Source organism: Branchiostoma belcheri, unplaced genomic scaffold (assembly GCF_001625305.1).
Source record: "Branchiostoma belcheri isolate BF01 breed outbred unplaced genomic scaffold, Haploidv18h27 scaffold1, whole genome shotgun sequence".
Classification (NCBI taxonomy): Eukaryota; Metazoa; Chordata; class Leptocardii; order Amphioxiformes; family Branchiostomatidae; genus Branchiostoma; species Branchiostoma belcheri.
Window position 1 is genome coordinate 735,827 of NW_017802379.1, and position 23,149 is coordinate 758,975.

At 46.5% G+C, this 23,149-nt stretch overlaps 4 protein-coding genes across 4 annotated transcripts in view; all 4 read right to left on the reverse strand.

Moving 5' to 3' along the window:
* The window catches only part of LOC109464331 (alpha-N-acetylneuraminide alpha-2,8-sialyltransferase-like), a 6,041-nt gene extending 3,218 nt beyond the window's left edge, over positions 1–2,823 (reverse strand). Inside the window, exons 1-4 of the mRNA XM_019761282.1 lie at positions 2,339–2,823; positions 1,409–1,600; positions 625–778; positions 188–306 (exon numbers count right to left, since the gene is read on the reverse strand). Coding sequence (XP_019616841.1) covers positions 188–306; positions 625–778; positions 1,409–1,600; positions 2,339–2,595 — 722 coding nt within the window. The 5' untranslated portion in view covers positions 2,596–2,823. The remainder of the gene's footprint in view (positions 1–187; positions 307–624; positions 779–1,408; positions 1,601–2,338) is intronic.
* Positions 2,824–3,521: 698 nt separating this feature from the next.
* Positions 3,522–7,906, reverse strand: LOC109464381 (alpha-2,8-sialyltransferase 8B-like). Its single transcript, XM_019761332.1, has 6 exons — positions 7,641–7,906; positions 6,373–6,520; positions 6,046–6,158; positions 4,909–5,023; positions 4,322–4,463; positions 3,522–3,754 (listed from the first exon to the last, which is right to left on the reverse strand). Exons 1-6 carry the CDS (start codon positions 7,904–7,906, stop codon positions 3,522–3,524), a joined length of 1,017 nt encoding a protein of 338 aa, XP_019616891.1.
* Positions 7,907–8,955: 1,049 nt separating this feature from the next.
* On the reverse strand, positions 8,956–12,221 carry LOC109476844. The gene is made up of 5 exons (XM_019778223.1): positions 12,132–12,221; positions 11,208–11,424; positions 10,358–10,485; positions 9,651–9,810; positions 8,956–9,167 (listed from the first exon to the last, which is right to left on the reverse strand). Exons 1-5 carry the CDS (start codon positions 12,219–12,221, stop codon positions 8,956–8,958), a joined length of 807 nt encoding a protein of 268 aa, XP_019633782.1.
* Positions 12,222–14,123: 1,902 nt separating this feature from the next.
* LOC109477682 (lipase member H-like) lies at positions 14,124–22,979 on the reverse strand. The gene is made up of 9 exons (XM_019779410.1): positions 22,835–22,979; positions 22,373–22,405; positions 16,918–17,023; positions 16,303–16,482; positions 15,871–16,021; positions 15,457–15,551; positions 15,050–15,200; positions 14,649–14,746; positions 14,124–14,269 (listed from the first exon to the last, which is right to left on the reverse strand). Exons 1-9 carry the CDS (start codon positions 22,847–22,849, stop codon positions 14,127–14,129), a joined length of 972 nt encoding a protein of 323 aa, XP_019634969.1. The 5' UTR covers positions 22,850–22,979; the 3' UTR covers positions 14,124–14,126.
* Positions 22,980–23,149: the final 170 nt, after the last annotated feature.

The following is a 23,149-nucleotide window of genomic DNA, read 5'->3' on the forward strand; positions in this document are numbered from 1 at the left end:
CTCTCTCTCAACTGAGTCTCTGATTATTCTTTTCCTTCTAATCACACGAAAAAAATGTCACCCTAAGTCGCGAGGCTTAGAATTAGCCATGGCATAAGCAGATACTCGTTAGGCGATCCGCTAGCCAGGCATATGTACCCATATCTTCCTCTGACAAACTGATGCTCAAGTATCGCCGGAAACTCACCTGAGGACGATGGATGAGGAGTCTATGCTGGGCCCACAGCCGCTATCCAGCAGGATTCCGCCGTTCCCGACAACACTGCAGCTGCGGAGGGGGTTCTTCGGCCACCGCAACTTTCTGTTCTGTACCAGGCAAAGTAAAGGGGAATATCGTAAGAATCGTAACGAAAGGAAGGTATGAGGGCGAAAGATATATATCTTATTTGTGCTTGTCCTTATTTGCTTAGTTTGTACTTGAATGTCTACCAAAGAAAGCGGCAGTGAAATAACGAAACTGTAGCCATGATTAGAAAGAGGAACGAAAATGTCCACTTGTATTCTTAGTATTCTTAGTCCTCTTTAAGGTTATTTTAACTTCCTCATGTTTTCAAAAGAGAGCAAATTTTACATAAATAATAGACTAAATTTCACTGGTAAAACGTTAACATGTTCATCACTTACATCCGTAGACGGCAGTATCTTATGCAACTGTGGAACAGCGAAGTACTGGCTCGTGTTTCTGTTCTCGAAAAACAGCAGCGGAGACCCGAGCGGCGTGTTCTCCTGACTCGCGAACAGGTACTTTTTGACGTGCGTCTCTTTGAATACGTCATTCCTGCATGGCAAAGAGAAATCATTGAGTATTTGTTCTATCCAACTCACCCACTCACTCACTCACTCACTCACTCACTCACTCACTCACTCACTCACTCACTCACTCACACACACACATACTCACTCACTTACTCACTCACTCAGTCCCTCCCTCACTCACTCACTCACTCACTCACTCACTCACTCACTCACTCACTCAGACAGTCCCTCACTCACTCACTCACTCACTAACTCACTCACTCACTCACTCACTCACTCACTCTCGAGGTCACTCACTCACTCACTCACTCACTCACACACATACTCACTCACTTACTCACTCACTCACTCAGTCCCTCCCTCCCTCCCTCACTCACTCACTCACTCACTCACTCACTCACTCACACACTCACTCACTCACTCACACACTCACTCACTCCTCACTCACTCACTGACTCACTCCTCACTCACTCACTCTCGAGGTCACTCGGAGTCTTTTCATGACTGTCTGCTTTCATTTCTCTGTATCCTCCATCGCTGCAGACAGTTGACCTTTATTCTATATCATTCAAAGATTAGTCTAAAATTATGTAAACATTTTAACTGTTGGAAAAGTCACTGTTTAAACTCGAACATAGAAATCTCTACTTACCTCAATTTCTTTATCCTCCCATAGTTGAACGGTACATCGGGGAGTTTTGTGAGTGCGGCCGAATCGTTGACCTGCCCCAGGAGACTTTGATAGGCGTCTCTGTTCGGTAGAACGTTTCTCCTCCTAGTACGGGGTTTGGAATCAACCCGAGGCGCAGACGCAACTTGGGGATCTTGCTGAGGCGCTCTATTGCTGTGTGGAAAATATAGTAATCGTGAAGTCTTAAACTTAGGATTTTTGGCGGAGGTAAAAATCCTAGTTAGCTCTCTTACGTCTACTTTCGTAGTAATGACGTACTAGTACTATTATTATTATAAACGATGATTAGGGGTATGACGTCATGAGCGGCATATCTGGGTCATCCTGGTTTTAACTACCAGTAATCGTGTATCACAAATCGTAGAAGCTTTCTCTTTTTTGGCACAAGATTTTGATTATGGTAAGGACCAAATTCTGTCAGCACTCGAGAAGGTAGTAAAAACGCCCTACTACATGTAACGTTATATATCAATTACTTCACCTGATCTAAACATTGTGTCATTCTGTCACAGAGAATGGTGTCACTGAATACATGATTAACCCTACACCAGGTGATTATAGTGTAAAAGACGACATGTATTGAAATTCACACTAGTCTCTACAATAAATACACTGCATAATATTTCATGCAAATACTGACATAGTCCAGACACTCTATAGCGACAAAAGTATCATGCTCTCATTTTTGTTACTTTCTCCAAGAAGGTTATGTTTTCCGTAGCGTTTGTATGTAGCGCTTTGTTTTGTGTAGTGTTGCACGATAACTCAAGAAGCTATGGATGGATTGTCATGAAACTTGGTCGGTCGGTAGGTCTTGATGAGACGCCTTCGAAACGTTTAGATTTTGGGTGCCCTGGCGACTTGTTTTATTCATATATAACTCGTACCTACCTCGGGAAAGACTTCACGTTACGTCTGAGATCAGTAGACTCGTGGAAGTCCAGTTGTTTGGGAAAAGCGTCCCACGTTTCACAGTCGTCCTCCCGGAGTCTGGAGGTCAGGGCGAGCAGGTACATGTCCTGCAGCAGGATGAACAGCCCCACCGTCACCAGGATGTTTCGGGACGCCGTGCGGAGAGCCCACCAGGGGGACGCCGCCGCGGACTTCTGGACTACCCCGGGCGGGTAGGTACTGAGTTGGTGTTCCATTTCGTGCGCCAACAACGTAACGTCACTTCTGTCCGGTATCACACACAATTACAGTGGTTAGAACTTAGAAATCTTCCTGGCTTCAGTGCTCACATGCCTAGCTCCAAGGCTACCCGTGTCTGTATCTCAGTTGCTAGTTTGAGACAGCGTTAGACAACTGTTAACAGATCGGCGCATACGCAGGTGCACCTATTTATGCTGCATCGCTAGGTGTGACCGACTGACCGGTTCCACTGACCAGAAACTGGTCGGACCGCTACGCTTGGGTGGCGCTACGATAAAAGGTAATAGACCGATCCGGATCGGACGCATCGAACCACCTGTTCTATTTCGAACGCCTCCGCCAAATCAGCGCGGGTTTTGACGGAGGTGTTCGAAATAGAACAGGTGGTTCGGGAACAGAGTTGTTCGAAATACTAGTAGAACATCATAGAACATGGGGCGGGGCTTATTGTGTTCGATCCGGATCGGTATATTTGCCACCCTCCCGAGCAGGGTCAGTGGCGCGGCCCAAAAGAACCTACCGCAAGAGTGTATATTTGCCAGTGTAGAAAAGGTTCTATAAGGGATTTGTTGCTAAAAGTAGTAGTGAAATCTTTATTGTTTCAGAATTTGTACTAGTCATTGGAATAGCACTTGACAATAACACATGGGTCAAGGAGTAGTTGACAAGACTACAGAAGAATTTTTTTTCATATTGGTTCTAATTTATTAGCCTAATGACAAAAAAGGCTAAAATGTTAATCTTATAGTTGTGAATTGTCATATCTATAGCTTTATACCTTTTTTAACATCTAACTAAGAATACAGGGAATTGGCACACAATAATGAATAACAGTTCAACTCCGATACAAGTTCAACGCATTTAATCAATTAGAATATAACTTAGAAACAGAACAAATGTTGTTTACTGAATTTTAAATATTTCACTGTTTGCATCTCCCGATGTGCATTTTGATGACGCCCTTCTTGTGCAGTTTCTGCAGCAGTTTGAACTCCTCCGGCAGCTTGTGGAAGGTGTTGTTCTGCGTGTGCTGGTAGTCGTACAGATAGTAGTGGTACGGCACCTCCTGACCATCATAGTCCACCGGGAACGGCCAGTACCCGTACAGGTGTGTCTGCTTACACATGGCGAGGGCGATGGTGGTGAACACCAGGCCTGGTGGGGCAGAAGGAGGGATGAACGAATGGATGAATGAATGAATGAAGGAAGGAATAAATGAATGGATGGATGAATGAATGCATGATTAACTGATGGATTCAATAAATGGATGAATGAATGAATGAATGAATGAATGAATGAAGAAATAAATGGATGAATGTATGAATTAAAGAAGAAATGAATGAATAAGTGAGTGAGTGAGTGGGTGAATGAATGAAAAGGATGCTCAGTCACAGATAGTCCAAGCGTATCCGGAACCGTGTCCGGGGCAAATCTACGTTCCTGGATAGGCGGAGACTACCTAGAATCGTGTCTGAGCCTAACCCTAACCCTTAACCCATTTACGCATATAACAAGTAGCCTCTACCAGGCTTGAGGGCACGGCTGGAATTATAGTAGAAATCGGCCCGAAATAGAGAGATAAGGCCCACGTGGGCCGGCAAACTGTAAACTGGATGGCTAAACTCCCTCGGCGTGTTATCTCTCTATTTCGGGCCGATTTCTACTATAATTCCAGCCGTGCCCTCAAGCCTGGTAGAGGCTATATAACAAGTAACACCTCACCGCTGCTCGCCCTTTCACTGGTCAGCCCGTTTTCCTTCCAGAAGTCGTTGACGGCCCGCAGGAAGACCGGATGTGACGACACGATCTGGCTTTTCGCCCCCATGGCTCGCACGATCATGATGGCACGCAGGACCAGTTTTGCCTTCAATAACAAAACGCACGTGACGCCCTTGACACATATTTTGTATCTATATCTGTATAGCGGTATATTAAACCGTTCCTCGGCGTAACACACACAGAACCTTCCCCCGACCACCAACCAAGGTTGGCGGCAGGTTGGAAGCAGTCTGGCCAGATTTAGGCCACTCCTACCTTTCGATACGAAGGGAATCGAATTTGGGTTAAATTTGAGTCAAATTTGACTGCTCACCATGCGCCGACCACTGCTGGCCTACTCCCAACCAGCAGCCAACCAGTCCACAACCATGGCCCAACCTCCCATCAACCCGCGAATGTTTTAAACATTTTGAAACATTCGTCTGGCGAAGCCAACCTCGCCGAACACCATGGCCAGCCACATATATGGCAGTAAATTAGCGTTATTTTTAACTAGAAGAAGATTTATGAAAAACAAAATGACAGTGTACCTTTGAGTCATAGTGGAACATGTGTGTCCATAGCTTGGTCCCCTCCGAGGTGTCGTACTGTTTCAAGTATTCAATAAAGTCCGTGATCATCTTTTCTTTCTTAAAGTCAAACAAGCTGGGAGGGTGAAAAGTGTCACTGTCACTGTCAAGAACAAGTTTCTGTTGAAATAGTTCCTTTTTCACACAATATATTATCACACACAGATGTAGATACAAGATGTTTGCATAACATAACAAGGTACGTCAATATAGTACGCCATAAAGCAGTTACCCAAGCAACTGGATATGATTTTGAAAACAGTCAGACGTTTCAGGTAGAATCCACTACCTTTCATCGGTGACACTAGTATAATCTTTATTACCACTTTTTCTTCTTGTCCTTCTTCTTGTATACTGCTGAGCCCAATTTACATTGGATTAATAGCAGCTGGACATGTGTTAGTTACAAAACAGGTGACCGGTACAAATAAAAACAAGGGTAACTGAAGGAGGGGACACTAAGGAACGTAAATAACTGAATCTGTGGGTGAAAAGACATGACAGTGCATTTAGTGTGTTAGTAGAACATATATACATATATACAACTTACACCACAGTTATTAAGTACTTGTGAATAAAGAAAATTGCTGTTCTTAACTCACAATTCTTTAAGTCCGGAGGGGTTCATGGAGATGAAGTTTGCTTTGGTTCCGACGTCCTCGTAATAGTCGACGCTTGCCTTGATGTTGTTTCCGCTCGCCTTGGAGAAAAGCTCCATAGTCAGGGGAGGGACGTTGTTCCTGTCAAGGCAAAACTCAATGTTGTTTCGGTTCACAGTATTACAATTATCAAACTCGCCAAAGCTCCCAATTATATATTCGCCTATTTAGAACCTCCCTGGCTCAAATGAGTATGAAATTTAAATGTATGGAGTGATCTTTCCCTCAATGAAAATTTCAGATCTTACGAATGTAAAAGTTTTTATATATTACTACCTTTTATTGCAATTTGATGATATGTTTATATTTTATCTTATAACAAGTTTTGAGTAAGATTGTGTTGTACGGAATCAGCAATTCAGCCTTTCGAGCTGCGAGTGATTTATATTTCGATAAATCACTTATCACCAAACGCGATTTCAAGTCTCAAACAAAATACCTGAGCACATATTGGCTGGAGTCAATGTCAGGCCCACAGCTACTGTTCAACAGGATTCCTCCGTTTCCCACCACGCTGCAGCTTTCGTACAGCGTGTCGGGCCAGAGAACCTCCTGCATGGAGAGACAAGTTATGAAATGTAACTAATGCGTTCTGCTACTTACTAATGGTGTCGTGTAAAGTGCCTTTACCAAGGACACAAGGTTGGTGACATGGACATGGCAGGATTCGAACCCGGGACCTCTTGGTTCTGAGCCAAATGCTCTGCCGTTACGACACACGACCCTACAATGATGGACTATTCATCATTATAATCCTAGATCCTACCTCTGGTAGAAAGTTGTACACATCCGGGATCATGTAGTAAGTGGACTTGTTCCTCCCCTCGAAGAACGGAATGACGGAGCCGAGCGGCATCGTCTTCTTACTCGCGTACAGGTAGTCCTGGATCTGCGTTCTCTGCCAGATTTGCTTCCTATAGAGAGATACGGGAAATACACAAGGATAGCACTGTTTTTGCATCCCAGAACATACACACACACACAGATGCAAACACACAGATACACACAGATACGCACACACACACACATTAATAAACGCACACACACACGCACACACAGACACACACACACAGACACAGACACACATAGACACACAGACACACAGAGAGACACACACACACACACAAACACACACACACACACACAAACACACAAACACACACACACACACACACACACACACACACACACACACACACACACACACATACACGCACAAACACACACACACACACACAAACAAACAAACAAGAACAATACTTCCGTACCCACATGTAACAACGACATTACCTAATCAGTTCGATACGAGCCATGTTGAAGTCCAGATCCGGCAGTTTCTCCAGCAGTGACGAGTCGGCCACCTGCTGTAGCAGGTCCTGGTACGCCTTCTTGTTAGGTTTGTACTTCGGCATTTTACGTCTCAGTGGTGCCAAATGCTTCACGTCTTTCTTCACCTTTTGAATTTGAGGTAATTCTTTGCTGGAATAGAAAACATTTTATTTCATTACAACGTTTTTCTATGGTCTTTAGACGAGTAAGAAAGTGAGTGAGTGAATGAGTGGGTGGGCAGGTTGCAATTGGTGGTTAGTTGATTAAATTAATGAATTATAAGCGAGCAAATGAAATTTCTGTTATCTTTCATTGATGCGAATGAACTCGCTTTTTTATAAAGCCAAACAACAGAAATCACTATTGAAGAGGTTGATTATGTTTGACCTTGAATTAGAGCAGTCTGGTTGAGAGTGACGACTGGTTACGCCTTCACGTAGCCTTCTGTGCAGGCCTCCGGGCGGGTGGGAGTTTGATACTGCGTTTTGTAGAGTTTTAACGCGTTCTTTTAACTGCCAACCGTCCTGCAACCAGCAGCCGAGATGAGAAGTGTTCCATCTACCAACGTTAAAAACTCTACAAAACGCAGTGTCAAAACTCCAACCCGCCCGGAGCCTGCACAGAAGGCTACCTTTTCGGAGAACGTCATGCAAGCCCCCGATATGAGAGACACACAGAAAACACACACGAAACAAGCTGTAGTACCTGACAACCTCGCGTTGTTGTTGTTGTTGCTGCATGTGTGGCTGTAGTTCATGTTTGACCTCCGCCATTTCTGGACAGTCGCACTGGCTCTCGCTGTAGTACAGCCAGCCGAGCCACAGCACGTCTTCAACCAACAGTAGCAGGCAGAGGCAGAGCAGCGGGTGCCGGTACACGAACGTCGCCCTCCCGCCGCCGGACCCCGAGTCTTTCCGCTGAGCCCGGGCATGACTTTGGAACGATGTACTAGCAGTAAGCGGGGGCTTCATTATTGTGAAGTGTGTATGTCAGACGGAACATTTGTAGTTATAAGTTGTGGGACCGGCGGGGCAACTTACACGTGTGATGACGTGGTCGTGATAATAGGTAGGTTCAAGGATAAAGGACACTCAAAATGACGTGTACCCAGTAAGAGTTAGCCTCTACTAGGCCTCTGCAAAGGCTTTAAAGAGTAGAAGTCAACCAAATACACGGATAATATGCTATCTGTCTATTTGGCAAATTTCTACTGTTTTCAACTGCTTCCGAAGACTGGTAGAGGCTAAGTAAAAGTGACAGACTTAATGATTAGCTCCATAATTTTGCTCCTTTATTAATTTCTTCTAACATTATGCTTCTTTAGATAGTAAGATCAGACTCAAAGTTGCCATAGGTTGTCTATAAATTGGGCAGAAACTATTGTTGCCAAACAACTAACAATATTGCCTGAAGCAAATGACCACGGCCTCCGCAAGGTCATGCATTGAAGGCGGTCGGATCAGAGACAGACAGCCTGTGTTACGAGTACACAATCTCTCGCTGCCAGCGGCGCTATTTGCCTTTAATGGTACGCTCTGTGTACGCCTTTGATGGAATCTCATAAGGATACGTGTCAACTTTCTTATCATGCGCGATGCCATTTTATTCAACAATACAGCAAGAAAGCATGCATTGTTTAATAGAAACACACAGATTCGATATACACCTGATGAAAGTTGAGTCAAAAAGATATGTGCAGTCCTCAATTACCAACCAAAACTCTTTTTTTACACAAGTAAATAGTAGGTAATAGTAGGTAGTCTGTATACTTCAGTAAGATTCTACTGTAATTTTTACTTCTGCTTGATATATGACCTGTATTTAGCTCGTAAGAGCATAAGCATACAATAAGGTCTTTCATTAATTCATTAACCATGTTTTATGTTTTCTTTTTTGGCCTTCTACTTGGTACTGGTTTCCTTTATTTTGCGCCAGTCGAACGGGTGGCAAATGGATACTGTTTTGACAATTTGATACTTCTTGGAGATTACTAGTAACGATTTTTAACTGGATATGCCATTCACATCAGTCTCCATGTTGGTTTCGCCACGGTCGGTCCGAGCCCGACGATTCCGAAGACGTAGACCGAGGTGGTGGCCCGCATCCGGCGGACGAGCTTGCGCGCCTTCCCGATGGCGTGTTCCAGCGCCTCCGTCGCCTTCTCCGACACCGTGATGGTCCCGCGGAACTTGTCGTGGAACCGGACGCCGAGGAGCTCGTCCGCGGACATACCTGAGGCGCAAAGGATAAAACTTGAGAAGAGTTTTGTACATGATATACAGATTAGTATTGCGTCGTATTTGATACGATGAACATCATTTTACACTAGTTTGTACAACGAGTTGAACTTAATAGACTGATAACACCTATGTTTCCCTACTTCATACACCTAAGCACTAATACAGACAAATGGTGATGATGTATATGATGATGATGATATTGAATATTGGACTATTCTAATTGAGTCCCGACCTGGCTGCACATTCGATAAAAACGTAATCAGGTCGGGGGGGGTGACCTCAAACACACCTGGACACCGTCACCTGGCAACAAGAGATTTCCCATTCGGAGCACAGGAGACCGGCCAGGGCGAAGGGGAAACGAGTGTCAGTTTGAATCTCGCAGTACGCCCTTTGCTTCTGGCTGACTTTTGTTACCTTTAGCCCTTCCCCGGAGATCGCACAGATGTCAGACACAGGATATGGCACAACCCACCTGCAATGGTCTTCGCACACCGCTGCAGAAACACCCTGTCCGTGTAGCTGGGTATCCAGCTGCCGCCGTTGTGGCTCAGCACGCCGCCGGTAGGGAGCGCTCCTAACTGCGCCACGCTCACGGCCACGTACTCCAGGTGGATAACTGCCACCCATGACACCTGTAACGGAAGGAGGTAAGTGCATGCTGTGATATGGGGTTAAAATTTATCTTAACACATCTCGTAATCGCATTGGAAAGGTTTTACAGAAAGCATGAATTGGGCTTTAATACATGCATTGCATTATGATAAAATATAATCAAATTTTGCTTGTGGCGTACATTGGCAGTGACTTAATGTCATTGACAAACATACTTTACAGGACGTACCTCTCCCCACCCAGGTGTAAAAAAGGTACCTGACTTCAGTTGGGTAGGTAAAACTTTTACTAAAAGGCAGTGGAAGGAAAAAGCTATGATTCGCCTTCCAATACCGTTCCTTAGACACTGTGGTTTGAAAAGACCTTGGTACTACCTTTACCTTTATTGTAGCCACCCGCCCTACTTTCCCCAGCGCCCTGGACCTTAATACCCTACTAGAGCGGAGTTTGTGTTACAGAGCTGTTGACTAGATCATGTATACCTAATGCTTCGGTTAAAATGATAATTCGTGTGTAATATACAATGCACTACTATATCCTTCTACTCGTAGAAATGATGATTCCTACACTGTCAGGGATGTCATCCTCGTTTTGAAGCATCCTAACCGGAACATCTGGCTCTGCATCCAGGTCCGCACTACATCCCCACGGACCGTCATTAGATGCGGGGTAGATCACTACATCTGTAGTCTCCACTGGAAACAAAAGCCGACAAGAGGCTGAGTAGAATAAGAAGTGATATGCCATGCATCAGAAAAAAAGCGCACCCTCCCAAAAAAGCCCTAGCCCTAAACCTACTAATATGAATACATACATGTATTTGTTCATTCAAATCATTTCCATCTTGCTACGACTTTACCATGATAGTCACTTGTGTGCTTCTTATGTTGCGTTGTTTGAGTACACATTCCTAATAACCTGTGGTTTTCTATACTACAGCCATATCACCAAGTAGGTTCCTAATATGACTCCAAATAAGTGATTGCATGTTTCCGTTGTGAATAATTGATGAATATATCATATTTTTTCAAGTTGGTAAAACACGGCTGTCAGACACGTATACCCTGAAGCATGGACTCTTTCACACTTTTCAACGACCATTCATGTTTCGGTTGATGGAGCATAATTTTCAAGCTGACCTTGGCTATTATAGATGAAGAACACTCTCTTTCCGGTATAAGATGGGATGGTTGAAAATTTCATGCATGTATAAAGAACATTTGGGCCACATCTTGCGTGTTTTGTGGTCTTTAAATGATACATACTAAATGTTTAGCATCATATTCCAAATACGAATCAAGGGTGACAATGCGGTGCGTGAACAAATAGTATGATGTAAAAGACAACAAGGCACGAAAAGTTTTAAAAGTTAATCATTAGAACTATTAGCGTATGTTCTTTATCTGAGTTGTTTTACCTTGGTCCACAGACTTGTCGATTGTCCACGCGTCCTGCCCGTCCGCCATGTAGTATGACCGCGCGCACAGGGCGGGCGGCACGGCCGTGAGGAACGCCGCCTTGAACCCCACCCGGTCCATCCCCCTGCCGATGGCCGGAGCCAGGTCCGTGCCGTACAGCCGCTGCATGCCCCGCCGCAGCGTCCGCAGGATCTTACTCACCGTGTCCAGAACAATCTGGGGGAAGATGCAAACAAGGACTATATATATTATGTCCTTGATGCAAAATAGCCTCTACCATGCTTCAGAAATGCTACTATTCTTCGCTGGCGACCAGAGGTGAAGCGCGACTTGCGATCTGCGAGGAGACGCAAGTTAGCCTCTACCAGGCTTCAGAAGTAGCCTGGGTGCCAGAATGTTTTTATGACCTACCTAGGCCAGGTTCCTTGGATACAGGGCCAACATGCCACCATGAAAATTATACCACAGACCCCCCCCCCCTCAGTTAGACCCTGATTCACATTGGCCAAGGTATTATGGGTCTGGCATCCAGGTTACTTCAGATGCGGCTGGAAAGAGTAGAAATTGGCCAGATGGGCAGATGTCATTGTATTAGCTTTTACCAGGTTTCGGAAGCGGCTTGAAAAAGTAGAAATTGTCAAAATCGACATATAACATTTTTCGGGGTACGGGTAGCGAGTGCAAAGGAACCCCGTAACAAAACGGATGGCACTCGGGCTAGTTTTAAGCCATATGTAACCTGTTAATGTTAACAAAGGTTATATATCCAGGATGTTTCTATATGACTTGTTCTTTGAGGGATCGGAACGTACGTATAATGTACAAATATACTTGCAAAGTATTAACTACAGACCACACAAACAGCGACCAACCAAACTACAGCACGGCCTTTGCAGGAGGTGCTGAAAGTCCTGTTGCCGTACCTGAGTCGGCGGAGCTCCCTCCATCTCTGCTGACTGCCCCGGCCGATCGTCGGATGCTGTCACCGGGGTGGAACCAGACTGCTTTGCCATTATAAACACTGAACAAACCCTCAACACACGTGAGCAGTTGTCAACATCAAACAAATTACGTAACTTGATGTTTATGCTAGATCAACCGAGCCCCGGCGACTCTAAAATCTGATGTTAGAAACTGCAAAGATCAAACTCGTTGCATTAACAAAGCGCAAAATAAAGCACGGCTCCTCACGCATGTCCTCCGCACCAGTGGCACGACATCACAGCGAGTCTGTCACGACAACGATCAAAGCAAGGACCCTCTTGATCTGGAACAAACCTCTGCATACGAACCTATTTAAAGTCTGCGTTATATTTATAATGGCTATTAAAGTCTGTACGTGTTATATTCATAATGGCTACATGGCAACATTGTCACATACGGTAATGCTCTCTACGTGATCAAAGGTAAAATCCACGGCGTGATAAAGATTAAGTCGTGATTAGTGTGGATTAACACGCTCCAGTGATCTACGCTGTCCTAACTACCATTAGGGGTCGTCTCAAAGGTTCCAGGTTTGCAGCAACCGCGTCGAAAAGGGCGGAGCTTACCGTACTGTTTAATTTCCTTTGGGGTTTGTTTGAGCTTATGTTAATTCATGAAATACTAAAATCAGCTGCTGACCGCTATTAATCAAAGTTATACCTAACTATAGAGTTACTATAGAGAAATGATCCGAGGAAAGCATAACTATGATTTTTTTCTTATTCAAAAAATCATATGATGATGAGAATAAGTCCAACTCACGAAACTTAGTCCGTTCCGTGCAGAAAGGTCAATGATCAACATGAAAAACAAAATATGGTATAAAAAATGGAGAGCCTTAATCTTAAAATGGAATAAAAAAAATCAAATGCCAAGAACAACGGACTTTCACATTTCCCGAACATCCCTTGACTGTAAGTGCCAAGTCAACTCTAATAGGGGTTTAATGACGACCAGCATCCAAAAAGGGAAAAGGGTAAGCTTGGTCGGCGCCGACGATCCCTAACGCAGACAAGTGTGATGGTCGTTAGCGTTCACGTTATGTGCGATTAGTCTGACATTGTAGGCTCCTTTGCAGGCGTTCCGGAAGCGCTCGGCGTTCTTCTTATCCGCGCTGGAAAAAAAAAAGAAACGCCGACCGCTCCCGGGACGTCTGCAAAGGAGGCTAATGACAACGAGCCAGCGAAAACGTCCATGTGCACCTGATCTTGGTTGTACCCTACTCTCAAGGGGAACACTATACAGGAGTGACAAGTCTGACACACGCTATCCATGCCTGGATAATTAGATTGAAGATCACCTTCGATACAGGTATAGTCAACACACACGTAAAGATCACCTTCGATTCAAGTATAGTCAACACACACGTAAAGATCACCTTCTAATACAAGTATAGTCAACACACACGTAAAGATCACCTTCTAATCTATACAAGTATAGTCAACACACACGTAAAGATCACCTTCGCTACAAGTATAGTCAACACACACGTAAAGATCACCTTCGCTACAAGTATAGTCAACAAACACGTAAAGGTTACCAAGCAGAGCCATGCATTTATTGTAATCGGATGATGAGATCTAGTTATCTGGCGTCGACAGTGTAAATAGGGTGCTTATGTAACTGGTATTTCCTTTACTTAACGTTAAGTATCAGATGCAGGGGAGTGTGACAAAACGTTGGTATTCTCTCCCAGTGTTTCACGTCTGTATCGAGTCTGAGTTTTAATCTTACATAATTTATGCTTTACTTTATTTCCTCCATGTGCGGATGTTTTGTTTTCGGTGTTGTTTTCAACAGTACACGCACAGAATAATCCTAATCAATCATGAACACTATGTACTACTATTTGTGTATAATATTGATCTTAATTGTTTATTTTATGTAACGCTAACAGCCCGGCCGGGCACTAGTTTGGAAAGGTGACACAGGAATTAGCGCCACACAGCGACAGCCGCGATGAACTGCAGGGCGATGATCAGCAGTGCTGATGGGAGAGTAGAAGCGCCACCGCTGGTGCGCATGCTCTCGGGGCACTTGTCCTCCGCCCAGGCCATTATAGAGTCGTACTTTCCGTCTGCGATCGGGAAAAAAGTAAGAAGTATTTGTTAAGTGTTTGACATGAAGCATCTTCAGTTGATGTTACGTGCTGACCAAACAGTTTTGTTATACCTAAAAATGGTCAACACACAATTGTACTAGGTCAAAATCATATAGATTATCATAACGGTTTAAACTCTAGTATATTTTGATACTCCGTTAGTGATGACTATGGAAACTTTCCATAGTTATACAAATATACAAAGGCTTTGGTTCTCCAACGTGCCGATTCGTCCCGATGCGTTTTCAAATCCCACATGTACGGTGGCCCACAGGCACAACTGTCGTCGAAAGTTGTACCTGTGGGCCACCGTACTCCTAAACTATATATGGACAGCATGGTTTTCATGACGTACCTCCTATGTACTCCATGATGATAGGAGTATCCTCGGGACCGCAGTTGGGCTCGTCTGCTGTGATATTGGCCACAACAGCATCCATTTCGGAGTACATACTGTAAAAAAAGAATTTATAAGATCAGTAACGTCCATGGCTGGGTTTTGGGACTATCAAAAGAAAATTGCTTTATCCATACTTTATCATATCATATTTCGCTTTAACAACTATACTGTTAGATGCGCAAAGGGTCGTTTGGTTTAATGCAGCCTTCTGCCGCATCGCAGGTCTCGAAGCTGGTGTGTTGCGCCGAATGTCGGTTATACTGGTTATACATATACATATACAGAAATAAATTCGAACACAACTCCCCGCAAGACGGTGCATGCGTGGAAGGAAAAAGTGAAGTAAGAGAAAGGACCTGCAGAAATCCTCCTCCATCCCCATCTCCTGTGTGTCGGTGAGAGAGTCCATGTAGTCCCGTACCTCCTGCCGCATGTCTGTCCCCAGGGACTGCACACACTGAGTACTCGTACTGTTCTCAGCGTCACGTTTGCCACGGGATCCTACGACTACGTATACAATGTAAATAGATACATAAGTTAGAAAACCAAATACATATTAGGTTTACCATCATTTGTTCTAGCCCAATAATAGACTGCTTTGTTCATTTTTCCTTTAACACATTCATGCATGTGGTGACCAGCCCACCAAACACTTGCTACATAATGTGAACCAACACCACAGACAAAGACCAATCTGAGAACTGGCCGCTCTTTCTGTCCCTACCGTAAAAGACATATATTTGAAGGAAACATATTTCCTTACCACAATGCGGAGAAGGGTTGGTACTTGTCACCAGGTACATGCTGCCGTGAGAGTTCGGGTAGTTGATGGCAGGATACCCCATCACCGAACAGGCACTGGGAAAACAAGAAACAAACACACTGTGTCAAGAGCAAGGGTTTTAACGTTGAACAAAGCGGCTTACCAAATTTCGAAACTATCCGTCCATAGCTTCTTGAGCTTTATACAAATAAATGCTCACACACAACACACATACACACATACACACACGCACACGCACACATACTCATACACATACATACACACACACACACACACACACACACACACACACACACACGCGCGCGCGCGCACGCAAGCACGCACGTCACACGCACACATGCGAACGTTACCAAAAACATTATTCCATTGGTAATTTATTACATAATAACCTACCCATCTGACAGACCAAGGGAACAGCTGTCACATTGTCCCCGGTTCCAGTTGAAAGTGTCCCAGTCCCGACAGCTGTAGGCCAGGAACCGGCAGCCCGAGCTGATAGACTCTGTGTAGAACTCGTGAGCTCGGCCGTGGCTGCAGCCCAAGTCTAAAAGAGATGAAGAAAGTGAATAACGTCAGTACTACAGGAAAACTATCCGTCAATAGTCTCACCAGGAAGGCAATTCAATGGTTAGAAACGCCCCTGCAGTTCCAAAAGAAAGCTATACCAGGGCGCGCGCCCACTTTCATATCAGCACAGGAGCTACGTGCTAATCTACTACTCAAAATTTGGTAGCTACTACTACTAGCTGCTTCCGCTGCACTACCATAACAAGCCGCTGGGTGACCCAAAATCAAAGTTGCTAAGCATAACTTGAAAGGACTTACGCCCTACACATCCTGGTTGAAGCCACCCTTCGTTCGGGTAGAAGTCGACGTGTCCGATCGGCTTCAGTTTTCCCAGCAGGAAAATATCCGTGTGGATGACGTCGACAAACGTAGCGTCACCTCTGTCCAACCTGTTTTCGGGGCGGGCTCGTCTGAACAACGGTCCCGCCGGGTCCAAGCCTGCATGGATTTGTAAAGGAAGCGTAAAGATATACACTATATTTACGTTGTATTTAAGCGCACTGAAAGGTGACGGAAAGGCGGATTTTTGCCTTTCAGCGGCCTTAACGAAGTCGCAAAGTCTACTGAAATATTTTCCCACCTTTGATATTTCTTTACATATTGCGGAAAGTTTGCTTAAATGTCTGTTTTCGTGCTGTGCTGTGCTGCGTCAGATAAAATGGCGTCAGAAAAAAAAAAGATGATCGCAGACTAAGCAGCCAACGTCATATGTAAAAGACAACAAAACAGAAAAAAGTTTTTTTAATGAGTCATGGGCACCATTTGTATATATTCTTAATATACATTGTTTAGCAGTTGTTTTTAGACTGAAGGTCCAGGTAGAGGATGAATTGCTTTCTATTTAATCCTGGATAAGCGAAGACATGAAAACACCTGAGATTCGCGCGACCATGAGTCCTCTCGACTTTGCAGCCTTCCCGGCGAACCCCGCGGCATGAGCGCCCAGACTGTGCCCGATGATGTGGATCATGCTCGCGGGTTGTCTACCGCATTCCCTCTTATGTCAGGCAGACAGAATACTTCAGGTGATTGAGCCTGTCCACCCCCGTGTAGACTCTAGTTGGTATCGCCCAAAGTTGAAGGGTCACCCTCCCTGCGCATGCGCACCAGTCTAATTTTTTTGAGCAACCTGTAAACACCTTCGTGTTTTGCGTTGGTATCATGGGGTCTAGGCGTGAAAAGCAACGCGATAGACATCGTTCGAGGGCGCCTTCGGGTCCTAGGGCGACCGAGGAGAGTTCCAAGCGCGACCGTGGCGGTTCCCGGCGGCGTTCCAGCGGCAGGGAACGCGAGGAAGGCGGGACAAGCCCGGGCGGGTCGGCGCACCATGTGCGTGAAAACGACCGCCATGACAGTCGTCAGAAGTCGTCTTCTCCGGCTATGCCGGTTCTCAGCGCTGACGGAAGCCAGCAGGAAGGCGACGGCGAACAGAAGCAGCCGCCCACGGTTCAGCAAGACGGCAACTTGCCGTCTGACGGAGACATAAGCAGTAGTGGCGGCGACGGAAGCAAGAAGACGCATGATAGCGAAACGGAGTTTTCGCCAACAAACGTCCGCATCTCTGCCTTGGAGCAGAGTTTTGCGTCCATGTCTCAGAGGCTAGAGGCGTTCCAGGAGCTGATGTTAGCTCAATTTGAGCAATCTTCACCGAGGAAACGACGCAGCGCTCGTCCAGAGACGGCAGTTCCTGAGAAGCGCCGGAAGGAAGATAGCGCTAGCGCCCGCAGTGGCAAGCAGCGCTCCCCGTCTCACGACGGGGCGGAAGGAGAGAGCGTCAGCGGTGACTCCGGCGAGCATCCGGCGGTGGCAGTTCCTGAGAAACGCCGGAAGGAAGATAGCGCTAGCGCCCGCAGTGGCAAGCAGCGCTCCCCGTCTCACGACGGGGCGGAAGGAGAGAGCGTCAGCGGTGACTCCGGCGAGCATCCGGCGGTGGCAGTTCCTGAGAAACGCCGGAAGGAAGATAGCGCTAGCGCCCGCAGTGGCAAGCAGCGCTCCCCGTCTCACGACGGGGCGGAAGGAGAGAGCGTCAGCGGTGACTCCGGCGAGCATCCGGCGGTGGCAGTTCCTGAGAAACGCCGGAAGGAAGATAGCGCTAGCGCCCGCAGTGGCAAGCAGCGCTCCCCGTCTCACGACGGGGCGGAAGGAGAGAGCGTCGGCGGCGACTCCGGCGATAGCGACTCGGTGTGGAAGCCGTTCGACCCGACGAACAAGGACACCATGCACTCATGGGTAGCCGACGATGTTGTCTTTTCTGAAGTAGAAAAGTACTTCAAGCATGACCAGCAGCGCCGGGGTACAGACTTAGAGGCGTGGCAGCAGAAGTTCAGCATGCCCGACAACGCTCCATCCACGATGGTTGCACCGAGTTTCAATGACAACATAGCCAGGGCTGTCGTCGACAATGACAAGAAGCAGGGTGAGCAGATCTTTTCTCATGATAAGGCTCTAAAGAACATCCATTCGAACTTGGTGCATATTGGTACACCTTTGATGAATCTGTGGCAGATGATTCAGCGTTGTAATAGTGAGAACTTTGAAGAGTTGCAGCTAGAGATGAGTGACTGTGCTGGTTCAGCACTTGTGTTGCTGGGGTCGCTACATTCTCAGTTGGCGTTCACCCGACGCACGTTCATAGCAGAGTCATCCCAGAAGAAGTTTAGAGACCTTTTCAAGGCAGCATCTGAAGACCCAAAGTTCCTGTTCCCGCCTGACATGGGGTCAAAGGCTAAGGACTTGTCGTCAGAGACGAAAGTGCTGGTTGGCATGCTCAGCCAGGACGACCAGGGGAAGTCTTCAGTGCCGAGGCGTAGTGCTCGTCGCGGCGGCGGCAGAGCAACTGGCGGAGGGTTCAGCTACAGCTACAGAAACTCCCGCTACATGCCACGGGCCAATTATGGCCAGTACAGTTACAGGGGTTCACAAACCCGACAGTTCTACAACCGCAACCAGTCCTTTCAGTCTAAGTCGGGGGACGGGAAGCGGAAGCAGTCCAAGTAACAGACACGGCTTCAGAGGGAGAAGCACGCCGGCGTTTGACCGAATTTCAACATGTACCCAACACTACTCAGCTACTTCACGGAGGCAGGCTAGCCCACTTCATACAGGAGTGGAGGCAGTTGACTTCCGATCCTTGGGTTCTTCAGTGCGTCAGGGGGTACAGGTTGGAATTTGCGAGAACGCCTCCGGTGCAACGACATCTGCCATCTTGTCGAGCAAGAAGTCCAGCTCAGATAGAAGTTCTGAGCGGAGAGGTAGAGACTCTACTTGCCAAAGGGGCAATAAAGGAAGTTCAGTATCAGCACAATCAGTTTGTTTCAACTTTGTTTACAGTGCCAAAAAAGACAGGAGGTCTTCGTCCTGTTATCAACCTGAAACCATTAAACAAGTTCTTAAATGTTCAGAAATTCAAGATGGAAACTCTGGGAGTTATCAAGAACCTGGTTCGACCAGGAGATTTTATGGCAAAGTTGGATCTCAAGGACGCATACTTTACCATCCCGGTAGATGCGGACAGTCGCCGGTTCCTCACCTTTCAGTGGCAGGGCCGGTTTTACCAGTTCCAGTGCCTGCCCTTCGGCGTGGCGACCGCCCCGAGGGTCTTCACGAAAGTGTTGAAAGTTCCTGTGGCTATCCTGCGAAGACGGGGGTTTCGTCTAGTGGTGTACTTGGACGACATCTTGGTGATCGGCCGCTCCAGAGAAGCATGCCGAGAAGCTCTTTGGGCAGCCATAGAGCTCCTGTCAAAGTTGGGATTCGTCCCCAACCTCGAGAAGTCTGTTCTAGAGCCATCACAACGCATAACCTTCCTCGGTTCCGGCATCGACACAACACAGATGGTTACTTTTCTCCCCGAGAGCAAAGTTCTAGAGCTACAGCAGTTAGCACAAGACGTACTGACTGCAGACAGAGGGATGTCGGCAAGAGAGTTAGCAAGCGTGATTGGCAGGCTACAAGCCACAACCACGTCCGTATGGCTGGCGCCGCTGCACTTCAGAAGTTTGCAGCGTCTGCTCATCACAGTTCTGCTTGTGACAAGAGGTCACTGGGAACAGCTCATACCACTGACAGAATCAGCAAGAGCAGACTTAAGATGGTGGACAGATCACCTACCCAGACACAACAGTCGTCCAATCCTCTCACCCGCAGCAGACATTGTGGTGGAGACGGATGCCTCTACTGCCGGCTGGGGTGGGTACAGCAACGGCGTACATACAGGAGGCCGGTGGTCTGTCGAGGAAGGACAGGCACACATAAACATCCTAGAACTGCGTGCAGCGTCACTGACGGTTCGAGCGTTCTGCAGGGCTAGTCAGCAAGCACGTGAAGGTCCTCACGGACAATGTGACGGTAGTCGCATATCTGAATCGTCTCGGAGGGACGAGATCTCAGAGATTGCTGGACATAGCTCTCGATCTATGGGAGTGGTGCGTGAAGAGAGACTTGTATATCACAGCAGAACATGTACCAGGAAAGGAGAATGTCCGAGCGGATTACAATTCCCGGCATTTTTTCTCCGGCCACGGAATGGACCCTGGATCGTCACACGTTCCTGGGTTTGCAAGCGACATTTCCACGACTCATGAAGGGGGTGGATCTGTTCGCAAGCGACATTTCCACGACTCATGAAGGGGGTGGATCTGTTCGCGTCCCGAACAAACTACCAGCTACCTCAGTATGTGTCCTGGCATCCAGAGCCAGAGGCAGTCGGGACAGATGCGTTCACAATGAACTGGAACAGGTGGGATCTGCCATACGCTTTTCCCCCGTTCATGCTAGTCGCACCAACTCTAAGGAAAGCGCGAGAAGACAGAGCTCACCTGCTTCTCGTAGCTCCGATCTGGGACACAGCAGTCTGGTACCCAGTCCTGCTGGAGATGCTGGTAGAAGAACCAGTGTTACTACCTCGCCACAACAGTCTCCTGACACAGCCAGAGTCAGGGATGCCTCACCCAGAGGGCACAAAAATGCAACTAGCCGCTTGGCATGTCTGCAGAGTCAGCACGACATGTATGGCATTTCGCCAGAGGTTAGCAAAATCCTCTTGGCATCATGGAGAGCAGGAACACAGAAGCTGTATGCTTCGGCCTGGGACAGGTGGAGTGGCTGGTGTGATCAACGGCACATCCATCCCGTTTCTGCACCTCTGAATAAGGTGCTAGACTTTCTGTTATCCTTGTACGACAAGGGTTTCCAGTACAGAACTATCAATGTGTACAGATCAGCTATATCTACCACACATCTTCCCTTGGAAGGGCAGCCTCTAGGATCACATCCGTTGGTGAGGCGGTTCATGAAAGGTGTGTTTGAACTACGTCCAGCATTACCCAAGTATAGCTTTACCTGGAGCGTCGGTAAAGTTTTAAAGTTGCTAAGGAGTTGGTCTCCAGCAAGTTCTTTATCACTTCGTTTGTTAACCTTAAAACTTATTATGTTGTTTGCTCTTACTTCTGCGGGAAGAGAGCAGTCTCTTTCGTTGCTGGATCTGAGATTCAAGAAAAGAATCTCCGACGGAGTTTGTTTTACTGTTAACAGTCTCTCCAAGACTTCACGGCCGGGCAAAGTCACACACGACATTGTGATTCCAAGCTTCCCGCAGGACAGAAGAATTTGCCCGGTAACATACCTGAAAGCGTATGTATCAAGAACTAGAAGTTTTCGTTGGTGCGACAGTATTCTGTTTAGAGCTCTTGTGGAGCCACACCAGGCGGTATCTACGTCTACCATCGCTAGATGGTTAAAAACTGTGTTACAAGAGGCCGGGATCGACACCTCAAGGTTCACCGGACACTCAACTAGAGGGGCGTCTGTTTCTGCTGCGGCACGACAAGGCGTATCAACCAAGGACATTCTAGCAGCAGCTAATTGGTCTACAGCTTCTACTTTTAAGAAATTCTACAACAGACCGGTGGGGTCAGCTTCATTCGGAAGAAACGTCCTGGCCTCAGCAGCTACAAATCTCACCTGAAGTATTCTGTCTGCCTGACATAAGAGGGAATGCGGTAGACAAATACAAATTGTCCAAACCTAGTGATGGACAGGTGTAGTTGTCTCCGCATCCCTCGTTGTCAGGCAGACACCCTCCCTGACTGGTGCAGTTCTCCACGAGTTCCGGCACGACCCATCCCGAGAGGGCTTCGGCCAGGTGGAGCTGAAAAACTTTAGACTGGTGCGCATGCGCAGGGAGGGTGACCCTTCAACTTTGGGCGATACCAACTAGAGTCTACACGGGGGTGGACAGGCTCAATCACCTGAAGTATTCTGTCTGCCTGACAACGAGGGATGCGGAGACAACTACACCTGTCCATCACTAGGTTTGGACAATTTGTATTTGTCCCAGCTGGTGAACAAACTTCCCAACAGTCTGGGGAAAGGACAGAATAATGTGAAAGATGAATTATATAACATAGTGACAAACCATCCGCCATATAAATTAAACTTTAAAATAAATGACTGTTATTCTATGTATCGTGACATTCAAAAGTCAGCTAACGATATGTCGTTGAGCCTTCAAGATGCAAACGCTTTGCATTAATAAGGATTTTAAAACTACATGTACAAACGATTTTTTTCTGTAAAATTGTATTTTACGGGTGGCTTTACATAGCGGGTACCGTATCCTGGTTAGTTAACGTCGCTCCCACAGTTGCCCGGGAGCGGACTTGGTACCAAGGCTAGGTTTTAGACTGCAGCTTGAAAAAAAAAAATCATCTTTTGGATGACGTACTTTTCAGAAACAGATACATTCCAACCATGGAAGGAACGGTCAAGTCACAAATTTAAATCTACCCACCCGTCCGACCGTCATGCAGTTCCTCCTAGCCTGGAGATAGTTCTTCCCGGTCAGCCCAGGGCTGGCACCTTCCCGCCAATCCACAGCAAATACGTTCACATCCTCCTGATAGGACAGACAGGCAGAAAAATAGTGACTACTTTTCACCAAATAGTTCGTACTTATACACCTGCATTTCGTGTCACTGACAAAAGGAAGTGGATGATACGTAACACGTCTGACCGTTTCCAAAGTCATATCCAGCTGCTTGAGTAACTGTTTTTATGCGTATTTCATTACCTGGATGTCTAAACTTCACCAAGGTGACTACTTTTG

Bases quoted from the DNA above. Each gene is read 5' to 3' on its own strand.
- LOC109464381 (XM_019761332.1), bottom strand. From the start codon at position 7,906: ATGAAGCCCCCGCTTACTGCTAGTACATCGTTCCAAAGTCATGCCCGG. The intron at 5,024-6,045 runs GTATTTTGTTTG...TCACCCTCCCAG, and splicing joins TCCAGCCAATATGTGCTCAG to CTTGTTTGACTTTAAGAAAG. The intron at 4,464-4,908 runs GTACACTGTCAT...TTGTTATTGAAG, and splicing joins TGTTCCACTATGACTCAAAG to GCAAAACTGGTCCTGCGTGC.
- LOC109476844 (XM_019778223.1), bottom strand. From the start codon at position 12,221: ATGGCAAAGCAGTCTGGTTCCACCCCGGTGACAGCATCCGACGATCGG. The intron at 10,486-11,207 runs GTAAAACAACTC...TTTTGTTTCCAG, and splicing joins CGACAAGTCTGTGGACCAAG to TGGAGACTACAGATGTAGTG. The intron at 9,811-10,357 runs GTAGGAATCATC...CTTCCGTTACAG, and splicing joins AGGATGACATCCCTGACAGT to GTGTCATGGGTGGCAGTTAT.
- LOC109477682 (XM_019779410.1), bottom strand. The intron at 16,483-16,917 runs GTGTTTTCATGT...AAATCCATGCAG, and splicing joins CATGGTCGCGCGAATCTCAG to GCTTGGACCCGGCGGGACCG. The intron at 15,201-15,456 runs GTAAGGAAATAT...TTGTATACGTAG, and splicing joins CAACCCTTCTCCGCATTGTG to TCGTAGGATCCCGTGGCAAA.